The 25,112-nt window shown below is 45.6% G+C and overlaps 1 protein-coding gene across 1 annotated transcript in view; it reads right to left on the bottom strand.

Annotated features, from left to right (window-relative positions):
* The window catches only part of LOC310765869 (cysteine-rich protein 2), a 47,448-nt gene extending 23,775 nt beyond the window's left edge, over positions 1–23,673 (bottom strand). The window contains exon 1 of the mRNA XM_083621485.1: positions 23,565–23,673. Coding sequence (XP_083477611.1) covers positions 23,565–23,607 — 43 coding nt within the window. The 5' untranslated portion in view covers positions 23,608–23,673. The remainder of the gene's footprint in view (positions 1–23,564) is intronic.
* Positions 23,674–25,112: the final 1,439 nt, after the last annotated feature.

Here is a 25,112-nt window from a genome sequence, read left to right as displayed (position 1 = left end):
GTTATGTACTGAAGTTCTCACCCAGCAGCCCGCGTCTTGCTAGGAAGCCAGTTCCAGTGCATCACGAAGAGGCCAGCAGTGATGAGGCATCCTCCAGTGAAGACGATGACGTGCACCAAACAAAGTGGGAGTGCAGGAAGTTCCAAAAGAAGTCCAAGGGCCAATCAGAATGTGCCGGCTGCGGAGGCAACCATTCCCGTGCCAAGTGTCGATTCAGAGACTCCATCTGTCGGAAGTGTTCCAGAAGGGGCCACATCGCTAAGGTCTGTCGATCGGCTCCGTCTGACACCCCCCCCTTCACCGACTCGCAAGTCTAAGTCTTCACTCCAGTCCGTGAAGGAAAGCTGTTTCGCTCTCACCAACTGCCGCTGCCCGTCTGGAACCATGATTGGCCAAACCGACTCACCTACGCAACGCAAGCTGAATGTCACGGTGCTCATTGAAGGAGCTCCATGTGACATGGAGATCAACACCGGGTCTGCCCTGTCCATCGTGCCTTGGAGCACCATCAAAAGACTGGTACCCAGAGTGTCCAAAAGGCAACTCGACTCTCACCGCATACACCTGAGAGACTACCAGGGAAACGACATTCCCGTGGTAGGCGTTGGCCGATTCCGGATCACCTTCAAGGATTTTTCAGGCCTGCTCCGACTGGTAGTGGTCGAAGGTCAGCGGCCAAGCCTCCTAGGACTAGACTGGTTTGATGCCCTCAGCCTGGAAGTCACCGGCATCAACTGCATCTCTAACGCAGAGACTGAGGGTCTGGTCAAAGACTTTGCCGAGGTTTTTGACGGCACTTTGGGGCAATATACAGGTACGCCCATCTCCTTTAGCCTTGATCCACAAGTCGCCCCCATCAAGCTAAAGCCACTCCAGGTTCCCTTTGCTCTCAAGGCTAAGGTGGATGAACAACTGGACAAGCTGATCGCCCAAGGAGTTTTGGAGCTGGTTGACCACGCCAAGTGGGAAACCCCCATCGTCACACCTGTCAAGCCAGACGGGTCGGCGAGAATCTACGCTGACTACAAGTGCACGATCAACAAGGCACTTCAACAGCATGCTTATCCGGTTCCTGTTGTCCAACATCTGCTGCATTCCCTAGATGAGGGTAAGGTCTTCGCTAAGCTGGACCTTGCCCAAGCCTATCAACAACTGCCCGTTGATGATGCCACTGCTGAAGCCCAGACGATCGTCACCCACCGAGGGGCATTCCGTTGCCGCCGTTTGCAGTTCGGGGTGAGTGTGGCTCCTGGCATCTTCCAAAGCCTTATGGAGCGTCTCCTGCAAGGGCTTCCAGGCGTGGTACCATATTTTGATGACGTCTTGGTGTCCGCAGACTCACACCAGCAGCTGTTTGAGTGCCTCCGTGCCGTGCTGACCAGGTTCCAGGAGGCCGGGCTCAAGGTAAAGAGGAAGAAGTGCCAGATCGCCGTTCCACAGGTGGAGTTCCTGGGCTATCTTATCGACGCCTCCGGCCTTCACCTGACCACATCCAAGATCCGCGGTATCCAGCAGGCCCCCATCCCAAAGAACAAGACGGAGTTGCAGGCGTTCCTGGGACTGCTGAAATTTTATAACATGTTCCTGCCCCACAAAGCCACAGTGGCTGAGCCTCTTCAACGACTCCTCAGCACGAAGGCACCTTGGTCCTGGGGTCATCGGGAGACGGCGGCCTTCAAGGCGGTCAAGGCTCTCCTTTCATCGGACAGTGTGCTGGTACAGTACAGTGAAGCCAGGCCGCTGGTCCTTGCCTGTGATGCCTCACCTTTTGGCATCGGCGCTGTCCTTAGCCACTGTTTTCCAGACGGAAAAGAAGCACTGCTCGCCTACTTTTCCAGGACGCTATCTCTGACTGAACAGAATTACAGCCAGCTTGACAAGGAGGCACTGGCACTTGTGGCTGGAGTGAAGAGGTTCCATGAATACCTCTACGGCAGAACTTTTGACCTCATCACTGACCACAAGCCACTCCTGGGCCTTGTTGCCGGTGATCGTCCAACTCCACCGGTCCTCTCGCCGCGCATGCTGCGATGGACTGTTTTCCTGGCTGCCTACCACTACCGGCTCGTCCATCGCCCGGGGAAATCGATGGGCCATGCCAACGCCCTCAGCCGTTGCCCTCTTCCAGCATTTGTGGAAGACCAGGCTCCTGCTTCATCACTCCTCCTGATTGAGGATCTTCCTGCAGATCCTGTATTGGTTGCCACTGTGGCCTCCGCATCTGCCCAGGATCGCACCATCAGCCGTGTGCTCAACTGGGTGTGGAGGGGGTGGCCACAAGGGCCTTTTGCATCGGAGTTCCAGCCCTTCGCAACCAGACAACATGAACTCTCAGCTCATCGCGGCTGTCTGCTGTGGGGAGACCGCGTCGTGATTCCCCAAAGACTCCGTCAACGCGTTATTGAGGCTCTGCACGTTGGCCACCCAGGAATCGTCAAAATGAAGGCGTTGGCTCGGTGTTATGTCTAGTGGCCTAACATGGACGATGCCATCACTGCCTGGGTTTCCGCCTGTCAAGCGTGCCAAGAATCGAGGCCTGTGCCACCGGCAGCTAAGGGACACACCTGGGAGACGCCCAAGACACCCTGGTCGAGGGTGCACATCGATCTGGCCGGCCCCTTTCACAGCCGGACGCCTATTACAAATGGCTGGAGGTGGCCCTGATGCCCTCCCCCACTACCGAGGCTGTCATCCGGGTGCTGCGAGGCCTCTTTGTGACGCATGGGTGTCTCCAACAACAGACCACAGTTCACATCAGGCACTTTTGAGCGGTACCTTTTGGGACTGGGCATCCGCCATGCCCTAATGGCACCATTTCATCTGTCCAGCAACGGGCAGAGAGAATGGTACGCTCGACAAAAGAGGCACTGGCGCGTCTAGACTAGGGATACTGGCACGAGCGGGTTGCCGAATACTTGTTCGTACAACACATCACCCTGTGGCCACAGGGCAGAGTCCTGCCAAACTGCTTATGGGCCGCCGCCTCGGGTCCCTGCTTGACCGGCTGCACCCAGACTTTGCCGTGGCTGAACCCCCAGGCTGTGCCAACGCACCACGGTCATTTGTTCCAGGAAACCAGGTATTTGCCCAGAACTTTGTGGGGGCCATTCCTTGGATGCCAGCCACAGTAGTGGGAGTCACTGGGCCTCGCTCGTACCAGGTGGCACTCGACGACGGACGCTTGTGGCGCCGGCTCATAGACCAGCTTAGGCGCAGGGTTGGGGACTTGGACACTACCGCGGTGCCCCCAACTGCGCTCGTGGCTCCGGAACAGACACTTACAGATGGTGAGGCTCCACCTACACCTCTCTCGCAAACTGCCGGTGTGGAGCCGAACCAAGCCACTTCAGATGGTCTGCTGGACTTACCACAGACTCAGACCACTGCCGTGCCTGACATTCCGCCAACTCCACTTGTGGAGGTTCCACCCACAGCAGCAGATCCAGGGGACTTTGTTTCAATGCCACCTAGGGTCGCACCACAGCCTCAGCAAGAATTGGGTGGCCCCCCGGACTTGGCTACCAGTCCCCGGCGGTCTGGCAGAGTTTCCAAGCGCCCAACTTATTTAAAGGACTATGTTGTTGGACATGTAACACTATTGGTCTAAGTATGTGGAGGTATGTGAAATGTAACCGATATGCTTTTGTGCCTAATTGAACCATTACGTGTAGTGCTGTATATAAGGAAACCATTACGATTGTAACTAACGCCTTATCTTGGTGGAGAGTGGTGTTATGTACTGAAGTTCTCACCCTGGGCCAGCAGGGGGATACTGTAGATAGTTATGCAAATGAAGGATCGAAAGTGACGTTCAGTGATTGGATAGTTTTAGAAAGTTGCTACAGTAACGTTGTACTGGAGCTCTATATAAGCAGGCTGACTGAGCCCTTCAGTTCTGTTCTTGCCTCTGAATAAACAAGAGCTGTTTGAAGAATCGCTGTGTTGTCTGATATGTTCACCCACAGCTTAACAGCAGGAGCAGTGAGACATTGATGGCACTTCCTTCTGAAGCCCAACTTGTGGAACAGAAGCCACCTCTCCCTTCTTCATCCTTCTCTTTGTTTGCTGCAAGGAGCTGGACTTAAGAAGGAAGTCTTTTGTAAAAATAAATAAATAAACTATGAGAAAAGAGGGACATGGTTTCTTCAGCTTCTCATCCATTCTTTGCAGAATGTAGCAGTGAGGTTCAGTGAGCACTTTTTTCAAAGGTTTAAATTAAGAACATAAGGAAATCCCTGTTGGTTCAGACCAAAGGCCCATCTAGCACAGCCTCCTGTTTCACAATGGCCAAACCAACCCCCACAGGAAGGCCACATTCTGGGCCAGCACTCTCCCCATGAAGGATTCCCAGCAGCTGGTAAGGACCACACCCTACTGCATAATACAGTAGTCTAAGGAGAACTGGCTCTTCATGGCTCATCCCATGGTGCTGTTGAAGCTCTGCAGGAAAGTAAAGACAAGCAGAAGGTGCTTCTCCCTTAAAGCCCTTCAGCACAGCTGATGCAGTATTTTCTACAATAATCTGGACATGGGATTAAAAGGTGGTCCACACAGTCCTATATAGCTTTCTAGATTACCCAACAAAGATGCCCTTCTCCATAACCATGCTCTTTCTATAGTGTCTACTCGCAAGTATATCCCATTTAGCAAAGATCCACTGTGTTGCTAAGTGAAAGGCTTCTGTTTGCAAATTCAGCCTATGTTATTGCTTCCTGTTGATCTGGGCTAGGGATTCGTGATGAGTACTGTACTTCTGATTTGCTCCTTGAAATTTCCCTGATGACACTTTTTCTTCCTGCAGGGGGAGATCTTAAAATTACTCATGTTCTCTATTTTTTATTTGATTTTTTCAATGGTTAAATAGTGGGAAGGGCCATAGCTGGGTGGTAGAATACCAGAAAGACACCCACCTGAAACCTTGGACAGCTGCTAATAGTCAACAATACTGAGCTACAGGGATCAATGGTCTGACTTGGAATAAGGCCGTTTCCTCTGAGTCCTGCAAAGCATTGGAAGTAAAAAGCCTATCATAGCTACAAATTGATGGGGGGGGGGAACGCTGAAGGTTTACTCTGAAAATCATGTAGCTGCTCCATAGTAAGTAAGTAAACAAAAGATGGCAAATCCAGAGAAAAAGCACCCAAATGAAAAAAGCACTTTCGAATGAAAACACCCAGGCACTTGCTGTTCCATGCACACGTGCACATGGTATCACCCCCGTCAAATGTTCACTATATGCTTCAACCTAAACCAGATCATGATGATTATGTAATCTCTGGAACTTCACAAAAAAATCTTAAGGGAAAATCTAAAAATGCTTCTACTTGCTCTCTTCATACTCCACACCAAGCTTAGCTATTCACTGTGGTACTGTTTTCAGTGGTACAAATTTCTGTACAATTAGCCACATTACCCATGTTGCAGCCAAAACAAAAAGTTCTGTAGCATCTTAAACCACAAACACCATAAGCTTTCAAAGAGCACTTCATTTTAAGTATCTGAGAAACTGCTAATGTTTTTGTCATTCAAAATCAATGGAACAAACTAAGGGAAGAAGTGATGGTTTGCTATAAAAAGGAAAGCAAAAAGAAGAAAGAAACCAGACTGCAATCAGTCCAACTTGCTGGACTGCTCATAAAAGGAACATAGGAAACAAAATCCAACCCGGAAAGCAAAACTCGGCCTCTAACAAGCAGCCAGTGCAGGAAGCAGCAACAACATGATGCCCCAGAGACAGCCTGCCAGCAGCCAGGACAGAAGCCCAGTGTTCTTTCCAGAGAGGAAAGTGAGCTGGTCATGAAGCAGAGAAATGTTTCCTACTGTATGGAATGCAACAGTTCAGAGAGTAAAAAGATGACAGCCTGCTTTATTTCTTCCAACTTCCCTGCCTTCATGGCTGGAAGACACAGCAGGCAACTTAGTGGGAAAGGAAGGGGGGAAGCCAGCATCTGGGACGTAGCCAAGGGTCAGGGGTATCTATATGCAGTTGTTAATTCCACACACGGGATTAAGCTCGACCATATCCAATGCATGCATTTCCAAAGAGGTGGCAGTTCCATGGATGTCATTCTTTCCCCTGCTGCTACACAGCAGCTGGCTGGGCGTATGCATTCAGAGGCATGTGGTGGCCGGTGGGCTGTGACGACAGTTTCCAGCAGCTCAGCTACAGAACAGAGAGCTTGTTCCAAGCTCCTCTAGAGGAAGGCCAAGACCTCTTCAAATCTGCAAAAGGTGCACCTGTGGTCTGAGAGCCAGGGAGTTTTGATATAGGTCTTGGGGTCCTTCCCAACTGTGCAGGCAGCCCTTGCAGCAAGGCACGCAACATCAGGAAGGCCTGCGGAAGGGCAGCATGGCCCAGGAAAGAAACTGTAGGCAGCAGCATGTCACCCAGTAAAGTTCTGGGAAGCAGCAGCCTCAGAGGGTTTTCATAGTTTGGTGGGAAGAAGACACTCTGAGGATAGGCATTGGGGAAAAGAGGGCAGGCACTTAGCCTAGGCCCTCTATAGTAAAAGGGGATAATTATATCGCATTGAAGGAAATCATTTCCTCTCCCTAACCTAACACCCAGTGTTAGGATCTGGGATAGGAATGTTAGGAGCCATGGGGCTCCTGGGACCTAGATTGTGGTCTGTCTAAAAGTAAAATGTCTAGGTGCTCCTCCCCCCCCCAAACTTTTATTTTTGCTGCCTTGCTACCAGACCAGGAAGCCCTGTAACAACAACAACCAAAAAATCTGCTGGGTGAATTGGTGGTCTGCAGGGTAGCATGGGAGCAAAAGATGCATCTCTTGCTGCGGCACTGCTGGGCAAATTAGGTGTTTGGCAGGGGTAGTGCTACAGAAAAGGATGTGTGTCTTTTGCTGCCGCTGGGCCAACAGACCATCTGACTGCAGCCAGACAGGTGGAGACGCTAGGTGCCAAGGGTGGCTCCTGGACATCTCCATCTAGTTGCAAAAGGCTGATTGCCAGTCGCAAAAAGCAATGTCCTTTTCCATGTCAAAGCACAAGGAAGCCTCACCCTGCAGTTGCAGGTTAGCCCTGCTTTATAACTTTACAAACGCATAACTGCATTCTCCACTGTCTTTAAATTAGTCAGTTTCTGTTTTGTGGGTGGGAGCTTTAATTAGAGGTTTCATAGAATCATAGAATCACAGAGTTGGAAGAGACCACAAGGGCCATCGAGTCCAACCCCCTGCCAAGCAGGAAACACCATCAGAGCACTCCTGACATATGGTTGTCAAGCCTCTGCTTAAAGACCTCCAAAGGAGGAGACTCCACCACACTCCTTGGCAGCAAATTCCACTGTCGAACAGCTCTTACTGTCAGGAAGTTCTTCCTAATGTTTAGGTGGAATCTTCTTTCTTGTAGTTTGGATCCATTGCTCCGTGTCCGCTTCTCTGGAGCAGCAGAAAACAACCTTTCTCCCTCCTCTATGTGACATCCTTTTATATATTTGAACATGGCTATCATATCACCCCTTAATCTCCTCTTCTCCAGGCTAAACATGCCCAGCTCCCTTAGCCGTTCCTCATAAGGCATCGTTTCCAGGCCTTTGACCATTTTGGTTGCCCTCCTCTGGACACGTTCCAGTTTGTCAATGTCCTTCTTGAACTGTGGTGCCCAGAACTGGACACAGTACTCCAGGTGAGGTCTGACCAGAGCAGAATACAGTGGCACTATTACTTCCCTTGATCTAGATGCTATACTCCTATTGATGCAGCCCAGAATTGCATTGGCTTTTTTAGCTGCCGCGTCACACTGTTGGCTCATGTCAAGTTTGTGGTCAACCAAGACTCCTAGATCCTTTTCACATGTACTGCTCTCAAGCCAGGTGTCACCCATCTTGTATTTGTGCCTCTCATTTTTTTTGCCCAAGTGCAATACTTTACATTTCTCCCTGTTAAAATTCATCTTGTTTGTTTTGGCCCAGTTCTCTAATCTGTCAAGGTCGTTTTGAAGTATGATCCTGTCCTCTGGGGTGTTAGCCACCCCTCCCAGTTTGGTGTCATCTGCAAATTTGATCAGGATGCCCTTGAGTCCATCATCCAAGTCGTTGATAAAGATGTTGAATAAGACCGGGCCCAAGACAGAACCCTGTGGCACTCCACTAGTCACTCTTCTCCAGGATGAAGAGGAACCATTGATGAGCACCCTTTGGGTTCGGTCAGTCAGCCAGTTACAAATCCACTGAGTGGTAGCATAGTCAAGACCGCATTTTACCAGCTTCTTTACAAGAATATCATGGGGCACCTTGTCAAATGCCTTGCTGAAATCAAGGTAGGCTACATCCACTGCATTCCCTTCATCTACCAGGGTTGTAATTCTGTCAAAAAACGAGATCAGGTTAGTCTGACATGACTTATTTTTCAGAAATCCATGCTGACTATTGGTGATCACAGCATTCCTTTCTAGGTGCTCACAGACTGTTTGCTTAATGATCTGCTCCAGAATCTTCCCTGGTATTGATGTCAGACTGACTGGGCGGTAATTATTTGGGTCCTCTCTTTTCCCCTTTTTGAAAATAGGGACAACATTTGCCCTCCTCCAGTCTGCCGGGACTTCGCCTGTTCTCCAGGAATTCTCAAAGATGACTGCCAGTGGTTCTGAGATCACATCTGCCAGTTCTTTTAATACTCTTGGATGCAGTTCATCTGGCCCTGGAGACTTGAATACATCTAGACTAGCCAAGTATTCTTGTACTATCTCCTTAGTTATTCTGGGCTGTGTTTCCTCTGCTGAATCATTTGCTCCAAATTCTTCAGGTCGGGCATTGTTTTCTTTATCGGAGAAGACTGAGGCAAAGAAGGCATTGAGGAGTTCAGCCCTTTCTGTGTCCCCTGTTTGCATTTCACCATCTTCTCCTCTGAGTGACCCCACTGTTTCTTTGTTCTTCCTTTTGCTACGAACATACCCATAAAAGCCTTTTTTGTTGCTTTTAACCTCTCTAGCAAGCCTGAGTTCATTCTGTGCTTTAGCTTTTCTGACTTTGTGTCTACACGTGCTGGCTATTTGTTTGAATTCCTCTTTGGTGGTTTCCCCCCTTTTCCATTTTTGTACACATCCTTTTTTAATCTTAACTCAGTTAAAAGTTCTTTAGATAGCCACCCTGGCTTCTTTAGGCACCTTCCATGTTTCTGTCTCATTGGTATTGCCTGAAGTTGTGCTTTTACTATCTCCCTCTTAACAAGCTCCCAGCCATCATGAACTCCCTTTCCTTTTAGTATTACTGTCCATGGGATCTCACCCAGCACTTCCCTAAGTTTTATGAAGTCGGCTTTCTTAAAGTCAAGAAATTGAGTCCTAGTATGCTTGGCTGCTCCTTTCCGCTGTATAGTAAACTTCAGAAGAGCATGATCACTCGCGCCTAATGATCCTTCCACTTCTACCCCACTAACCAGGTCATCAACATTGGTTAGGACCAGATCTAAAATGGCTGTTCCTCTTGTTGCTTCTCCCACTTTCTGGACAATGAAGTTGTCTGCAAGGCCAGTGAGGAATCTGTTTGACCTTATGCTCTTGGCTGAGTTTGACATCCAACAAATATCCGGGTAATTGAAGTCCCCCATTACTACTATCTCCCTTCCTTTTGCATGCTTGGCCATCTGTTCCAGGAAGGCATCATCTATGTCCTCCGTTTGGCTTGGGTATCTATAGTAAACTCCCACAATGAGGTCACTGTTATTCTTCTCTCCCTTAATTTTGACCCAAATGCTCTCACTTTGGCTTTGAGGTTCTAAATCTTGGATCTCTTCACAGGTATACACATCCCTGACATATAACGCCACTCCTCCTCCTTTCTTGTCTGGTCTGTTTCTCTGAAATAGATTGTATCCCTCCATTATTACATTCCAATCGTGGGACTTATCCCACCAGGTTTCAGTGATGCCTATTATGTCATATTTAGTTTGCTGTACCAAGAGCTCAAGCTCATCTTGTTTATTTCCCATGCTTTGCGCATTAGTGTACAGACATTGAAGTCCATTAATCACTCCCCCGTGTCTCTTATTTAAGGATTTTTTCCTCCCACCACCATTCCTGTTTACACCATTTGCGAAGCCAGTTGTTCACTTCCACTATTTTTCCCTCTCTCCCTGGGCCACGTCGTTCAACTGGGAGGACAGATGAGATGACAATTTGTGCATTTAATTGCTTCAATTTCCTGCCCAGAGCCTCGTAATCTCTTTTGATCTTCTGGAGGCTATTGCTTGCAGTGTCATTGGTTCCCACATGAACCAAGAGGAAGGGGTATTTGTCAGTGGGTTTTATGATTCCTTGCAGTCGTTCAGTTACATCTTGGATCTTAGCCCCGGGGAGACAGCATACTTCCCGAGACATCTTGTCAGGCCCACAGATCACTGCTTCTGTTCCCCTCAGTAGGGAATCCCCTATCACCACGACACGCCTCCTCTTAGGTCTGGTCGGGGTTCTTCCGTGAGCTGTCCGTTCCAAGGTCGCCTGCACATTCCCTGAGGACTGACTTTGCTGCTCGTCTTCATATACCTGATCGACTGTAATGAGGGAGAGATCCTCAAATGGAGTCTGCTCTTCGTCTTCCATGCTAGGGGAGAGGACCTCAAAGCGATTGTGTATTTCTAAACAATCAGAGCGAACCCTGGGCCTCCTACTTCTTTGAGTCACGTTACTCCATATATCTGGCTCCTGTGTTGGTGAACTAGCCTCCTTCTCAGGGGAGTCCCCTGTCTCCTCCTTGGTGGAGACGGTGTGCTCTGTTGCTTCCAAGAAGAGCTCCAGCTCTCTAATTCTTTGGAGCGTAGCTACACGTTCCTCCAGTTGCTGGACTTTGTCTTTTAAGAGGGCAATCAACATGCAATTGCTGCAGGTAAAGCTGCCTGCAACCTTTGGCAAGATGGCAAACATTGTGCAGGAACCGCAGGCGACTGCAGCTGTTCTCTCACCCTCCATCTTGAGAATGTGTCGTTGGGGGTGACTACAGCGGTCCTCCATCATAAAAAGCGTGAAGACAGGACAAATAAATCCCCCCCAAAAAACCTAGGTCTCCCCCAACAAACGTTTGAGACTAGCTCCCCTAAATCTAAAAGTTGGATCAAACTGCGCGCGCCACTAGGCGCGCGTCGCTGCCCTGCAAGCTCTGATAAGCTCCTCCCACAGCTAATCACCTGCCTCAACAGAAACCCTGCCCCCTCTGACCTTTGCACAGGGAGAGCAGCTAATCAGCCACAATAAACACACACAAGAAATTTCACTCTCAATGTGGGTGATCTAATATTTTATGCCTTTCAACTAACTGTCCAAATATTCATTTCTCAAATTCAGAGTATTTATGAACCAAACATTGTAAACATTTAATTTCCATCCCACTTTCCACTTTCCATCAGCCCTTGTTTTTGCAAAGGTACATTTTAATCAAAAGACCCACTTCGTTCCTATAAGCCTCAGAAAAACCCTCTTCAGGAATCTGCCTGATCGCACAAGGGTGAAAACCCCCATAGAGAGCACAGGTGGACGTACAAGTTCTAACACTCAGGATCTCACCTCCTCAAATTTGCTTCTCTCAAATTATGGTCCAAACTGTATACAATGCCAGCTCGTTCTGGAAATCTGTACTACAAAATGAGAAACTTTGATTTATCCATGCTAATCTTTGTTAGGGATTTGAAACTAATACATTGCCTTGATTAAAAAATCAACTCATTCTGGTTAAAACTCTTTCCCCAATGCAAATTCCTGCTCCAAAAGTGACCTTTCTCTCTTCTCTTTTAAAAATTAAACCTAAGTTATCTTACACTTGTTCTGCATTACAGGTAGTTGGCCTCAGGATGTTTTTCATACAGTGATTAGCTCCTGCTCTTTGCAACTCACCTTCAGCCACAACTATCTCTCTGCTACCAAGTGACCTAGTTGTTTCTGTGTGAATGAGCCTGGCAATCTTTAAATGGGTACAGTTTGGTTTGACAATTATTTCCCCTCTGTGAATATGACTGTGCGCTCCATCTGCTCCTCCTTCGTCTTTGTCAGGTTAAGCAGACTAGAGAGTTGTTTTCCGTTTCACTTTCCTTGTACAGTGGTACCTCGGGTTAAGAACTTTATCCGTTCCAGAGGTCTGTTCTTAACCTGAAACTGTTCTTAACCTGAGATACCACTTTAGCTAATGGGATCTCCTGCCGCCACTGTGCCGCCACCGCGCAATTTCTGTTCTCATCCTGAAGCAAAGTTCTTAACCCAAGGTACTATTTCTGGGTTAGCAGAGTCTGTAACCTGAAGCATCTGTAACCTGAAGCGTCTGTAACCTGAGGTACCACATGAGGTACATGAGTCCTCAGTACTCTATGCAATAACCCCCACTTTCCTCCTTTCTTAATGAAAAAGGCACATCACACCACAGCACCCCCAAGCAGTAAATTTTCAGCCATTCTTTGACAAAAATGTGCTTGACAGAATTTATTTTAAAATGAACAAAAATGTGAAACAGGATCCTTGATGGGACAATAAGAAGAACAAGTCTTTTGCCTATTGTGTTCACACCTGTCTGTCTTGAAAGACAATGGAGTGTAGTGAATGAATAATAAAACAATCCAGAAAGTCTCTCATTAACCATAGCTTCCCATGTGCTCCAAACTGGGAAACTATAGTCATCAGCTTTGGAACAAGCCAGAATATTAAACTACAGTTCAAACTACTATTTGAAGTGGTCATGATTAATTAGAGTTTTCCTCATCTGATTGTTCACTCCGTCAAGGGAGTTGTGAAGGAGCTGAGTTAACAGGCAAAAGGCTTGTTCATATCTTGCTTTATTAAGGAGAGATAGGATCCTCCTAATCACACTCTATGAGATTCAATAAGGAGTGGTGCAAATAGTTCCTAAAGCAAAATGAAGGCATTGAGAAGGAATAAGGCAAACCTAGAAGTTGACAAGGGTTGTACAACTTCACTCATACTTGATTCCCAGGTCTTTTGCCAAACCCCCTGTTATGTCCCAAGCCACTGTGAGAGCTAATAATTCTCCCTCAGTCCACAAAAGAGAAAATGAAAATCAAACTCCTTCTGTTTTTTTCAGGGAGGCATCAACAACAAGCAATAGGAACCTAGATTTCAGAAACTGTCATTGCCATTCACATCCTGGAGAAAAAATACACCCATGGCAGATTCAAGACTAGTGTAATTCAGGTTCAAGACAACTTTCTCAAATCTCTCCTCCTTCTCAAATCTCAAATCTCTCCTTCATCCAGTTCAACAGTGGAGAGATCCACTGTTTGGCTCCCAACCTTTCCTCAAACAGTGATCCACACATTCGTTTGTTCTAACAGTCAATATAGGTAGTTGAGAGAAAACCAACATTCAGGAACCCGTTGCTTATCAGCTTGCCAGGCTTTTCAGAGACAAACTTATTTGCTACATATTTAATTATATTCCCAATTTTTAAAAAATTTAACTTTCAGGGTTTGTAATAAACAAAGCTTGGAAGAGATGATAGCAGCTGGATGGGAAGTCAAAAGGCATATGAAGTCTGCAGGACATCCTCCATAGAGACCAATGGGTAAAGAAGAAGCACTAGCTTCCAAACTCAGTCTCTCACTCCTGGCTACAATACATACAACTAAGAACTTTTGTAGGCAGGCTTTGCAACCCCAGTTCTGTGATTCATTCACAAGCAATGCGCTCACAGATGACGTTTTTGCACCCAAACTAATCAATAACACAAAGGTATGTCTTCTCAGCTTTATGAACTACTGACACAAAGAAGGGCTCATCCATATCTTGTAGAGCCATGTGGGAACCCAGGTTGATGAAGACACATGGAACAGGCTATGGGTTAACCCACTGCTCAAATCTATATTGGCCAAAACACAGGAGATGACACTAAAAAAAGGTCAGGTAGACAATACAAGACTGATTTTTCCCACCAGCGGAGAGCTTCAACATCCGGAGGCATAAGCACAGCTGCTGCCTCTCAAACTAAACTAAAAGTGATGTCTGCAGAAGATGCTTTAGCACAAGCATTGGGCAAGATTAATGTATCCTTGGAATTTTTAACGAAGCAGGGAACAGAGACAAGTAAACAAGTTGCGGAAACTAACAAACAAATTCAGGAAACTAACAAACAAGTGGCTGAGATATCAGCAAAAATTGATCTGAACACGAAAAGTATTGATGAACTGGGAAAGTAGGTTAACTCCAACACAGAGACTATTGTAAGACTTTTGGAGGACTCGGCTACAACTAGAAAGATTTCAGAGGAAGCAAAGGAAATAGCGGTTCTTACCCAAGAGAGGATACCACCGGTCATCAGGAAATTGGAGGATCACGATCTGACTTTGTCTATGATTGAATTGCAGAGAAAAGAGAGGAATCTAAGGATAAGATCGGTTCCGGAAAGTGAGAAAGATAATTTGGTGGACTTCCTGACAAAAGAATTTTTGGACTTTTGGCAACAGGGCCTGGAGAAGGAAGAATTTAAGATAGTGAGTGCATTTAGGCTTGGCACAAGACAAAGGAAGAATAAGGCAAGAGACTGCTTAATAACATTAAGGACAAAGGAAGAAAGGGATAAATTTTTGAATCTGCACTATCAAAAAACCCTGGAGATTGAAAATTCTTATGTGGAGATCTTTAAGGATATTCCAAAGCACATTTTGGATGTAAGAACCTGCTACAGAGATCTGGTTGTTTTATTGAAGAAAAACAAAATATTCTTTAGGTGGGAATTTCCACAAGGCCTATCTTTCAAATACAGAGGAAGGAAGATAAGAATAAGAACACTGAGTGATAAAGACAAATTCCTGAGAGACCACGAAGAGGATCTACAGAAGGAGGTGGATTCCGGGCAGGAACTGGTACCATTGGGAAAAGGAACACTGGATATATCAGACATATCGAACTTGTCATTTGGTTTGAAACCATCGACAGAGGAAGAACAACTACTTGGAGCAACAGGAATAAGTAAATAGTCTCATCATGACTCTGCAACTTCTAAGTTGGAATTGTAACGGCTTGAATATGCCTCGAAAGAGGAAAGCTGTTTTTCATATATTGAAGAAAGAACAATTGGACTTGATTTGTCTACAAGAAACACATGTGACGAGGTTACAAAGGAAAATATTGGTGAATAAAAGATTGGGCCAAGAATTTATTTCTTCAGACAAAGTTAAAAAAAGAGGAGTTGTGATATATGCAAAGGAAAAATTATTACCGAAATTTGTCTTTAAAGATGAACAAGGAAGATTCTTGGCAATTGAAATTCAAATCCAAGGAGAGAAATTTTTAGCCGTAGGAATTTATGCACCGAATGAGGGGAAATCTGAATTCTTTAAGAAGTTGCATGAGATTTTGTTGGACTATATGGACTATAATCTTATTTTGATGGGAGACATGAATGGAGTAGTATCTACTAATATGGACAAAGCTCAAAGACAGGTACTCACTAAGGATGGAAGATTACCAAAAACTTTTTTTGAAATGACTGACAATATGGACTTGATTGATATCTGGAGAACAAAGAATCCTCTTGAGAGAGAGGGAACCTTCTTTTCTGAAGCTAAAATGACATGGACCAGAATCGACCAAATTTGGGTTACTAGAGGAATGGCATCAAAGATAAAGAAAGTGGAAATCTGCCCAAAAACCTGCTCCGACCACAATGCAGTAAGAATGGAGATGAAGCAAATATCAACTGGATCCTTTAGATGGAGGATGAATGACGCCTTATTTAGAGATGAAGAAGTGTACAAAAAGGCCCAAAAAACTTTGAGAGACTATTTTGAAATAAACATGAACACTAATGTGGAAAAAAGAGTAATCTGGGACGCAAGTAAAGCCGTTATGCGAGGATTTCTGATACAACAAAATGTAATAAAAAAGAGAAGCCAAAATGAGAAAAAAGACAAGATTTTAGAGAAGATAAAAGAAGGGGAAAAGAAATTAAGATCAAAACCAAAGTCCAAAGAGATTTTGAGAGAAATCAAATTGTATCAAACACAATATATGGAGTTGATGAATCAAGAAATAGAATGGAAAATTAAACAAATGAGACAAAAGACATTTGAATCAGCAGATAAATGTGGCAAACTATTGGCTTGGCAAATGAAGAAAAGACAAAAATTAAATACGGTTACAAATCTAGAAGTGGAAGGAAAGAATGTATATAAGCCAAATGAGATTAGAAACTGCTTCCAGAGATATTTTAAACAATTATATACACAAGGGCCACAGAAAGAGACAGATATAGACAATTTTCTCAAGACTTATGGATTACAAAAAATCTCTTATGAAAGTAAAATAGGTTTGAACCAGAAAATAACTGAACAGGAAATAGAAGGTGCCATTCAAAATATGCAACTGGGCAAGTCTCCGGGACCGGATGGGCTTACTTCCAGATAATATAAAATGTTAAAGGAGTGGCTAGTACAACCTATGAAGGAAGTTTGTAATGAGATTTTGGAGGGGAAAAAGGCACCGGAAACGTGGAAAGAAGCTTACATTACACTTATACCAAAGACTGAGACTGAAAAGAACCAACTTAAGAACTACCGCCCTATTTCGTTATTAAATGTGGATTACAAAATTTTTGCTGATATTTTGGCTAAGAGACTGAAAAAAGTTTTGATGGAGGAGATTCATAGGGACCAAGCGGGCTTTCTCCCGAGAAGACATATGTCAGATAATGTAAGGAATATAATAGACATTTTGGAAAAGCTAGAAGTGAACATAAATACTAAAGCAGTCTTGATATTTGTGGACACGGAGAAAGCCTTTGACAATATTTCTTGGAGTTTTATGAAGAAGAATCTTCAGGGGATGGGGGTAGGCCAAGGATTTGAAAATGGTATAGGTGCAATATATTCAGAGCAGAAAGCAAAGTTAATTGTAAACAATATGGTTACGGAAGAGTTTAAGATAGAAAAAGGGACACGTCAGGGGTGCCCAATCTCTCCACTACTTTTTATATCAGTCCTGGAAGTCTTGCTGAATATGATTAGAAAGGACCAGTTGGTTAAGGGGGTACAGGTCGGAGCCAAACAATACAAATTGAGAGCATTTGCAGATGATTTGGTACTTACGTTACAAGAGCCAGAATCTAGTACTAAAAGGGTTTTAGAACTAATTCAAGATTTTGGCCAGGTTGCAGGATTTAAATTGAATAAATCCAAAACTAAGGTATTGGGAAAAAACTTAACACCAATGGAAAGGGAGAAGTTTCAGAATGAGACAGGTTTAACGGTGGTTAAGAAAGTGAAATACTTGGGGATCAACATGACAACTAAAAATGTGAATCTGTTTAAAGATAATTATGAAAAATGCTGGACAGAGGTAAAAAAAGACTTAGAAATTTGGTCAAAATTGAAGCTTTCCTTGTTGGGTCGAATAGCAGCTATAAAGATGAATGTATTGCCTAGAATGTTATTTTTGTTTCAAACATTGCAAATTGTTGACAAGATGGACTGTTTCAAGAAGTGGCAGAAAGATATTTCAAAATTTGTCTGGCAGGGCAAAAAGCCCAGGATAAAATTTAAGATATTAACTGATGCAAAAGAAAGGGGGGGATTTGCCCTGCCAGATTTTAAACTTTATTATGAATCAGCGGCTTTCTGCTGGTTGAAAGACTGGCTACTTCTTGAGAATACAGATATCTTGGATCTAGAAGGGTTCAATAATATTTTTGGGTGGCATGCATATTTGTGGTATGACAAGGTCAAAGCTCATAAAGCTTTTAAAAACCATATTGTCAGGAAAGCACTGTATAATGTCTGGATTAGGTATAAAGACCTGCTGGAGAACAAAACTCCCAGGTGGTTGTCCCCAATGGAGGCAAAGGCTGTGAAAAAACTTAATATGGAGTCTAAATGGCCGAAATATTGGGAAATTTTGGAACAAGAAGGGGATGTAATGAAATTGCAGAGTTATGAGAAATTGAAAGATAAAGTGAGAGATTGGCTCCATTACTACCAAATAATGGAGGTTTTTAAGTCAGACAGGAAAATTGGCTTCCAGGTGGAAAAATCAAAACTGGAGACAGAACTATTAGAATCCAATACTAAGAATTTGTCAAAAATGTATAACTTGCTGTTGGAATGGAATACACAGGATGAAATAGTTAAATCAGCTATGATCAAGTGGGCACAAGATATTGGTCATAACATTATGTTTGAGGACTGGGAACGGTTGTGGACCACCGGTATGAAATTTACGGCATGTAATGCCTTGAAAGAAAATATTATGAAAATGATTTATAGGTGGTACATGACTCCAGTCAAGCTCGCAAAAATTTACCACTTGTCTGATAATAAGTGTTGGAAATGTAAAGAGACTGAAGGTACATTCTTTCACCTTTGGTGGACTTGCCCAAGGATTAAGGCTTTCTGGGAAATGATTTATAATGAAATGAAAAAGGTATTTAAATATACCTTCTTGAAGAAACCAGAGGCCTTTCTCCTGGGTATGGTTGGCCAATTGGTGCCAAAGAAGGACAGAATTTTTTTTATGTATGCTACAACAGCAGCAAGAATACTCATCGCAAAGTACTGGAAGACACAAGATCTACCCACCTTGGAAGAATGGCAGATGAAAGTGATAGACTATATGGGACTGGCAGAAATGACCGGCAGAATCCGAGACCAGGGAAAAGAGACGGTGGAAGAAGATTGGAAGAAGTTTAAGGACCATCTTAAGAAACATTGCAAAATTATTGAAGGCTAGAACGATGTTGATTTAGAAATTAAGGAGTTTAAAGCTGTAATGATTATGTGTTAAGAAAAGAAAGGTTAATTATCACATACACAGCCCAACAGGACAACGACAATAATCCACCAACAGCATACAAATCAATATGGCTAACCTGATCCAAAACACCCACCCACCTCACTCACACACGAAAACAAAGATCACCACAGCCAATCACAAACAAACAATCACACCCTAGGCCAACCCCAACCTCTCTCACCACCAAAGGAACACAAGTGAACAACACAAGCACGCTGACACCAAACTCTACATACATTAAGCATAATAGAAACACCGCTACCCGACCCCACCCCCATCCATCTCCCCTCCCTCCACCCCATTTCTTTTTCTTTCTTTCTTTTTTCTTCTCTCCCTAATGCCTCATCAAATGAAACAGATTTGTAAAAATGTTACATGGAAGAAGAAAAAAAATACGAGGCATTACACTTACACTGTAAAACAAGAAAACCCTTAATAAAATATTTTTTAAAAAAAGAAAAGAAAAGAAAGGTTAAAAAAAAGCATATAGAAATTAGGGAAAGGATTTGCTGAATTGACTTAATTAGAGAATGGAATACAGAAAGGGGAGGTATGAGGAGGTCGGGAAAGTAAGTTTTATGAATATAAGGGATGGAAATTATACCTGTTCTGTATGTGTGTTTCTTTTTCATATTTGGAGTGTATGTATTGTTATTGTTTTTGTTGTTATTGTTCTGTTTACTCTGTTTTATATAAATTCCTAAACTTTTAATAAATATATTATAAAAAAAAGAGATGACACTAAAAATAATATTTTGATGGCACAGCACATCCCTTTGTTTGCACAAGATTGACTCCCCTTCTATCACCATCAGCTGGTGAGGCTGTTCCAAGCTGGGCACCACCATTCATATGTGATGGACCTGCGCAAAGATCACCCACTTTGGGGAAGAGATATTTGCTACCCTCCTCCATCTCCAGACACGAGCTGCCACCTTTCCCAACAATGACTCTCCTGTCAAACATCAATTATAGACTGCATACCAACTCCTACCAAAACATTCCTGGCCTAGCAGCGGCCAGATCAGAACTAGCAGCCCACTAGACATCAGTGCACTGTCATACAACAAATGGCTGAACAGACTATGACAGATACATAGTCCAGTCAGAAAAACTGACCGGCATTTTTGAGTCACGAGAGGCACTACCCAAAATACTTGTTCTATGCTACATGGCATCCATTTGTAGAATTCATTAATAGTAGAGCTTCCTGCAGCCAATCAGAAGCTGCACCTTGGTTTCCAAATGTTTTGGAAGTTGAACGGACTTCCAGAACAAATTCCGTTCGACTTCCAAGGTACAACTGTACACATGACCTAAGTATTTCCAAACACAATACAGTGGTACCTCAGGTTACATACACTTCAGGTTACATACGCTTCAGTTTACAGACTCCGCTAACCCAGAAATAGTGCTTCAGGTTAAGAACTTTGCTTCAGGATAAGAACAGAAATTGTGCTCCGGTGGCGCAGCGGCAGCAGGAGGCCCCATTAGCTAAAGTGGTGCTTCAGGTTAAGAACAGTTTCAGGTTCAGAACGGACCTCTGGAATGAATTAAGTACTTAACCCGAGGTCCCACTGTAGTGATTTCTACAGCTAAGAGTGAGAGCCAGGCACAATATAAGAATTCATTGTCGCATAGAATCATAGAACCTTGTTGATGCATTTCATTAGTAAAAGCACAAGTCCATGTGGGAATAAATCTTTCAGGAAATATCTCTAAAGAAGGGACAACAGAAACCATTTCTGAGGACCCATTAGTAGGCGGAGGCCTGGGCCACAAACAGGAGAACTATCACATGCAAATATAAGGGAAAATGTTAAGAAATGAGTCCCCAAAAGCATGGGGTTAAAAGCGGGTCCTGGGTCCGAAGATACCTGTCTTATTGTACCAGGAACAACTTGTATGTTTGTGTGCTCCCTATTCACCTCACCATCTCCTCTGCTCACACATCCAGCTTCAGCAAAGCTTTTCTTGTTTAAAGCACTGCTTCCAGAAACATCTGAACTGAGATACTGGAATCTGAGCACTACCAACAAACCAGGATATCAAACAGCATCTCCAAGATCACTCAGACCAGTTTCCCAGTTTGGATAGCAAGAGAAACTATGACTTAAGAAACCAGGAAAGCTCTGTCAAAGCTGGGAGTGCAATGAAGACCACATGGCTAATTCCTGGTCCAGTATTGTTCTGCCTAAACCAGGCCAAAACAAAAAAAAAAAATTTCCTTCCAGTAGCACCTTAAAGACCAACTAAGTTAGTTCTTGGTATGAGCTTTCATGTGCATGCACACTTCTTCAGATACGTATTCGTATCTGAAGAAGTGTGCATGCACACGAAAGCTCATACCAAGAACTAACTTAGTTGGTCTTTAAGGTGCTACTGGAAGGAAATTTTTTTTTTTTTGTTTTGACTATGGCAGACCAACACGGCTACCTATCTGTAACTTAAACCAGGCCAGTAACTGGTCAAGTATCTTTCCTGAGAAATTCATTCAGGTTTTCAGTTCTGACTTTATTGCTTCCCATGCATATTTCTCACAGGAGTTATTAAAAAAAAATAGATTGTCTCTCTCATATCATGCTCAAGAGAACAGAACTCCCCCAGAGAGCAGAAGAAAGAATATGTGTTATTCCCATCACAAACATGATCCCAAGGAAAGGGGTAATGAGTTTTTTCACCCCCACACAAATGTCTTTAAATAGAAAACAGCGAATTCGTCTTCCTTTGTGTGTTTACTTGCAGATGGTGGGAGAGAAACAAGCACACTGGCTTATGCATAACTCCTTAACAGAAACAAGCAGGAAAGATACCATTGTGATGTCATGCTTCACAGAGCCTCAACCAATTCCAGGAAGGAAAAGCGAACAATGCACAGCAAATCCTCAGCATAGAATTGATGCCCGACTGGGTGTAACAAGGGAATGCTGCACCCTAATTCCATTAGAAAGTGATCTGGTGAGTGCTTCGGTCCCCTAAAGGCAGTCTAATTTAAAACAGCAATTCCCAGAACAAAAGCTGTCCAGACAGAGAACAGAATCTGGCCGGGCCATTATGCAGTGGCTACAAACCCACATTTTGAACCATTTGCTGCTGAACAAGAGGCCATAACGTTCCCTTGACAAAGGCAAGAAAGTGGCAGTAAAAGAGGACTTGCCTGCATTCTTCGTGCCTCCTTTGACTGACTGAACGAAACAAACCAACACCCAAGATTTAGAAATTGCCTTTCTGAGGTGTTCAGCACTCGCTTAATTTAACACACGAAAACAGTCAAGCTGCCAAGTTAAGGACCCTAAAATGATGTCCAGAAACCCATCACATGGTGGCTCATGAACTGCCCGGGTCTCACTTATTCACCTTCATTCTGTATTAATGGCATTTGGGGCAGAAAATATGATATTCTGGTCATCCTGGAAGCAGAGCTGTAGCTAGGTGATCTTGTGCCCCTGGCAGAACCGTCCAGATTGCGCCCTCTAGCCATGGACAAATGAGCTCTTCTTGCCACCTCTTCTCCAACCCCCCCCTCCACCCATTCAATTCACCCTCTATGTAAAATCATTTCTTATGAGGCAATAATCAATATTTATATTTATGGACATATTTTTAGCCAATTTTGTGCCCCCCAATTGCCTGCGCCCCTGGCGGGGCCCACCTTGCCACCCTCTAGCTATGGTCCTGCCTGGAAGATGGATACATTAGATTTCCAAACTCTCGTGCAATATACTAAATTAATGTGTGGTTCTATGCATGGGGAGCCCCACTGCATCCTACTGAGGCTCCAGTTCTCTCTGTCCTGCTCTTGGCAACAGAGGTTCTAAAGAAGGATGCAGGATGCCTCTCAATTCCTTGACCTCAGGCACCTGCATTGCATGCCTAGAAACAGCTTCCAATAACAACAAAAAATGGGAATGAGCCAGTAGCAGCCGCTCACTGCAGGCTTATGGTATGCTAAGTGGGATGGGGTGAAGTCGGGGAGTGGCTCCACTTTTCTACAACCGCCAACACACTCGACATGCTCTTAGCAAACGGTTTCACCCAACACTCTCTCTCTCACACCCACCGGCCTGTTCTTGCAGACCGAGGGGGGGCTGCTGCTGCTCATTTTTAATTGACCATTTTGTTTAGGAGACATCTGCATGATTAGCCCTGTGCTCAAAAGAGGAGCCGGTAACCTAGCAACAATCTGAGTTCTGTAAGAATGAAGAAGACACGTCCACTGTTTTCTTTCAGTAGGAGAGGGAATCTGGCAGGAATGAATGCGCCGGGTGGGAAAGTGAGTTTTTGACAAGGAGAAATGATTGGAGGAGGAGGCCTGCGAGAGCAAATGATTCGATAACGAGAAAGTATTTTCCGTACATTTGGACTAGTGGAGCGGCTTGAGGTTTGGCTGTTGCATAAGAGCATCCCTGCCGGGTCTGGCTCCGGTCCCTCCAGTTCCCAAGAGCGGCCGCCTATCTGCTTCTGGGCACTCGCAAGGCGGGCCTGCTGCTCCGCGACGGCGCCGGATAGTCCGCGCTACACTGCCTCTGAAGAGGGAGGCTCCATCGAGCGCGCGCAGCTGCGCCCAGAAGCAGCTCCTTCGGGCTCGGGGGCAAGAAGCGCTTCGCCCCAGAGGATGGCGCGGCCCGGGGGCCGCGCACGCACGAGGAGCCACCGAAGGCGTGGCTAAGCGCAAAGCTCGCCAAGGCGGCGCCCGCCGGCTTCTTCTGCTTTGTCCCCGCCCGGGCATGGCCTCTGAGCATGGGCAGAGCGCCCGGGCGCGGCAGCCAGCATCTTCGCTCTGGCGGGCGCGTCTTAGGGAGGGATGGAGGCGAGGAAGCAGCCACTCACCGAAGTAGACGGTCTTGTCGCACTTGGGGCACTTGGATGCCATGGCGCGCGCGAGGCGGACGAGCGACAGAGTGGAGCGTCTCCGGCGCCGCCGCCCGACCCCCCACCCCCGCCAGCCGCGCCCCGCCTCCGCCGGCGCCCATTGGCTGCGCGCTCCGCCCGGACCGAGAGGGGGCGGGCCCGTGGCGCGGGCGGGCGGGCGAGGAGCGCCCCCCCCACCCGGCAGCCGGAGGGACGGGCGGGGCAGGGCGGCGGCTGCGCTGGGCGCCGCTTCCCGCGGGGCGCGCCTCTCCGGGCGGAGCCCCCCAGGGAGAAGCCGGCGAGGGAGAGGCAGGCGGCGGTGCCCTTCCCTCCCCCCATCGCCCCCGGGGGCGGAGAAGGGGCTGCTTCCCTCTTCCGTGGGGCAGCCTCGAGGGATATGAAGATGGTTATCCTATCTCCCTCCGGCTCGTCTTCACCCAGCCCCTCCAACTGTTCCTCACAAGGCTTGGTTTCCAGACCCTTGAGCATCTTGGCTGCCCTCCTCCGCACACGTTCCAGCTTGTCAATCTCCTCCTTAAATTGGACACAGTATTCCAGGTGTGGTCTGACCAAGGCAGAATAGAATGGTACTTTACTTCCCTTCATCTGGACTCTCGACTTCTGTTGATGCAGCCTAGAAGAGCATTAGCTTTTTTTGCTGCTGTATGACATTGTCCACTCATGTTCAGCTTGTGGCCTAATAAGACCCCCACCTAGATCCTTTTCACACGAACTACTGGCAAGCAAGGTGTCTCCCATCTTACATTGGTGTGAGGCCCATCTTCCTGCCTAAGTGCAGTCCCTGGGCTGGACTCATTTGGAACAAAATCTTGGGGAAGTGCGGGGGTTGTTCTGCTATTGCTTCCCTGTTCCAAGTGTCTAATGTGTTTTAAAATGTCAGTGGTGTAGCGTGGGGGGTGCAGGGGGGGCGGGCCGCACCGGGCGCAACATCTGGGGTTAGGGCAAATCCATGGGTTAGGGGGCGCAAATCCACGGGTTAGGGGGCGCAAATTACTTGCCTTGCCCCGGGTGCTGACAACCCACGCTACACCACTGTAAAATGTCCTTAAGCAGTTGGTGGTGTTAAGTTCTGGGTGAACATATCAGACGACACAGCAATTCTTCAGACAGCTCTTGTTTATTCACAGAACAGAACAGGGCTGAAGGGTTCAGCCAACCTGCTTATATAGAGCTCAACTGCATGACAACAGTAACAACTTTCTGTAACGATCCAATCACTGAATGTCACTTTCAATTCCTTATTTGCATATGCAAATAAGTGAAAACTATCTACCTGAGTGAAAACTATCTACCGAATCCCCCAGCTGGCCCAGGGTGAGAACTTCAGTACATAACAACCGTCCCCACTGAGATAAGCCGTTAGTTTTTGCTTCACAGAACTCTAGCCCAAGGATTGCCATCAATTTGATTTGAATTAATTTTATAATGAAATGATTTTAGAATGTTGTATTATTTTATTATTGTTAGCCGCCCTGAGCCTGGCTTCAGCTGGGGAGAGCGGGATAT

This window comes from Podarcis filfolensis, assembly GCF_964270895.1.
Source record: "Podarcis filfolensis genome assembly, chromosome: 6".
Taxonomy (NCBI): Eukaryota; Metazoa; Chordata; class Lepidosauria; order Squamata; family Lacertidae; genus Podarcis; species Podarcis filfolensis.
This window is presented reverse-complemented; position numbering and strand designations above follow the sequence as displayed.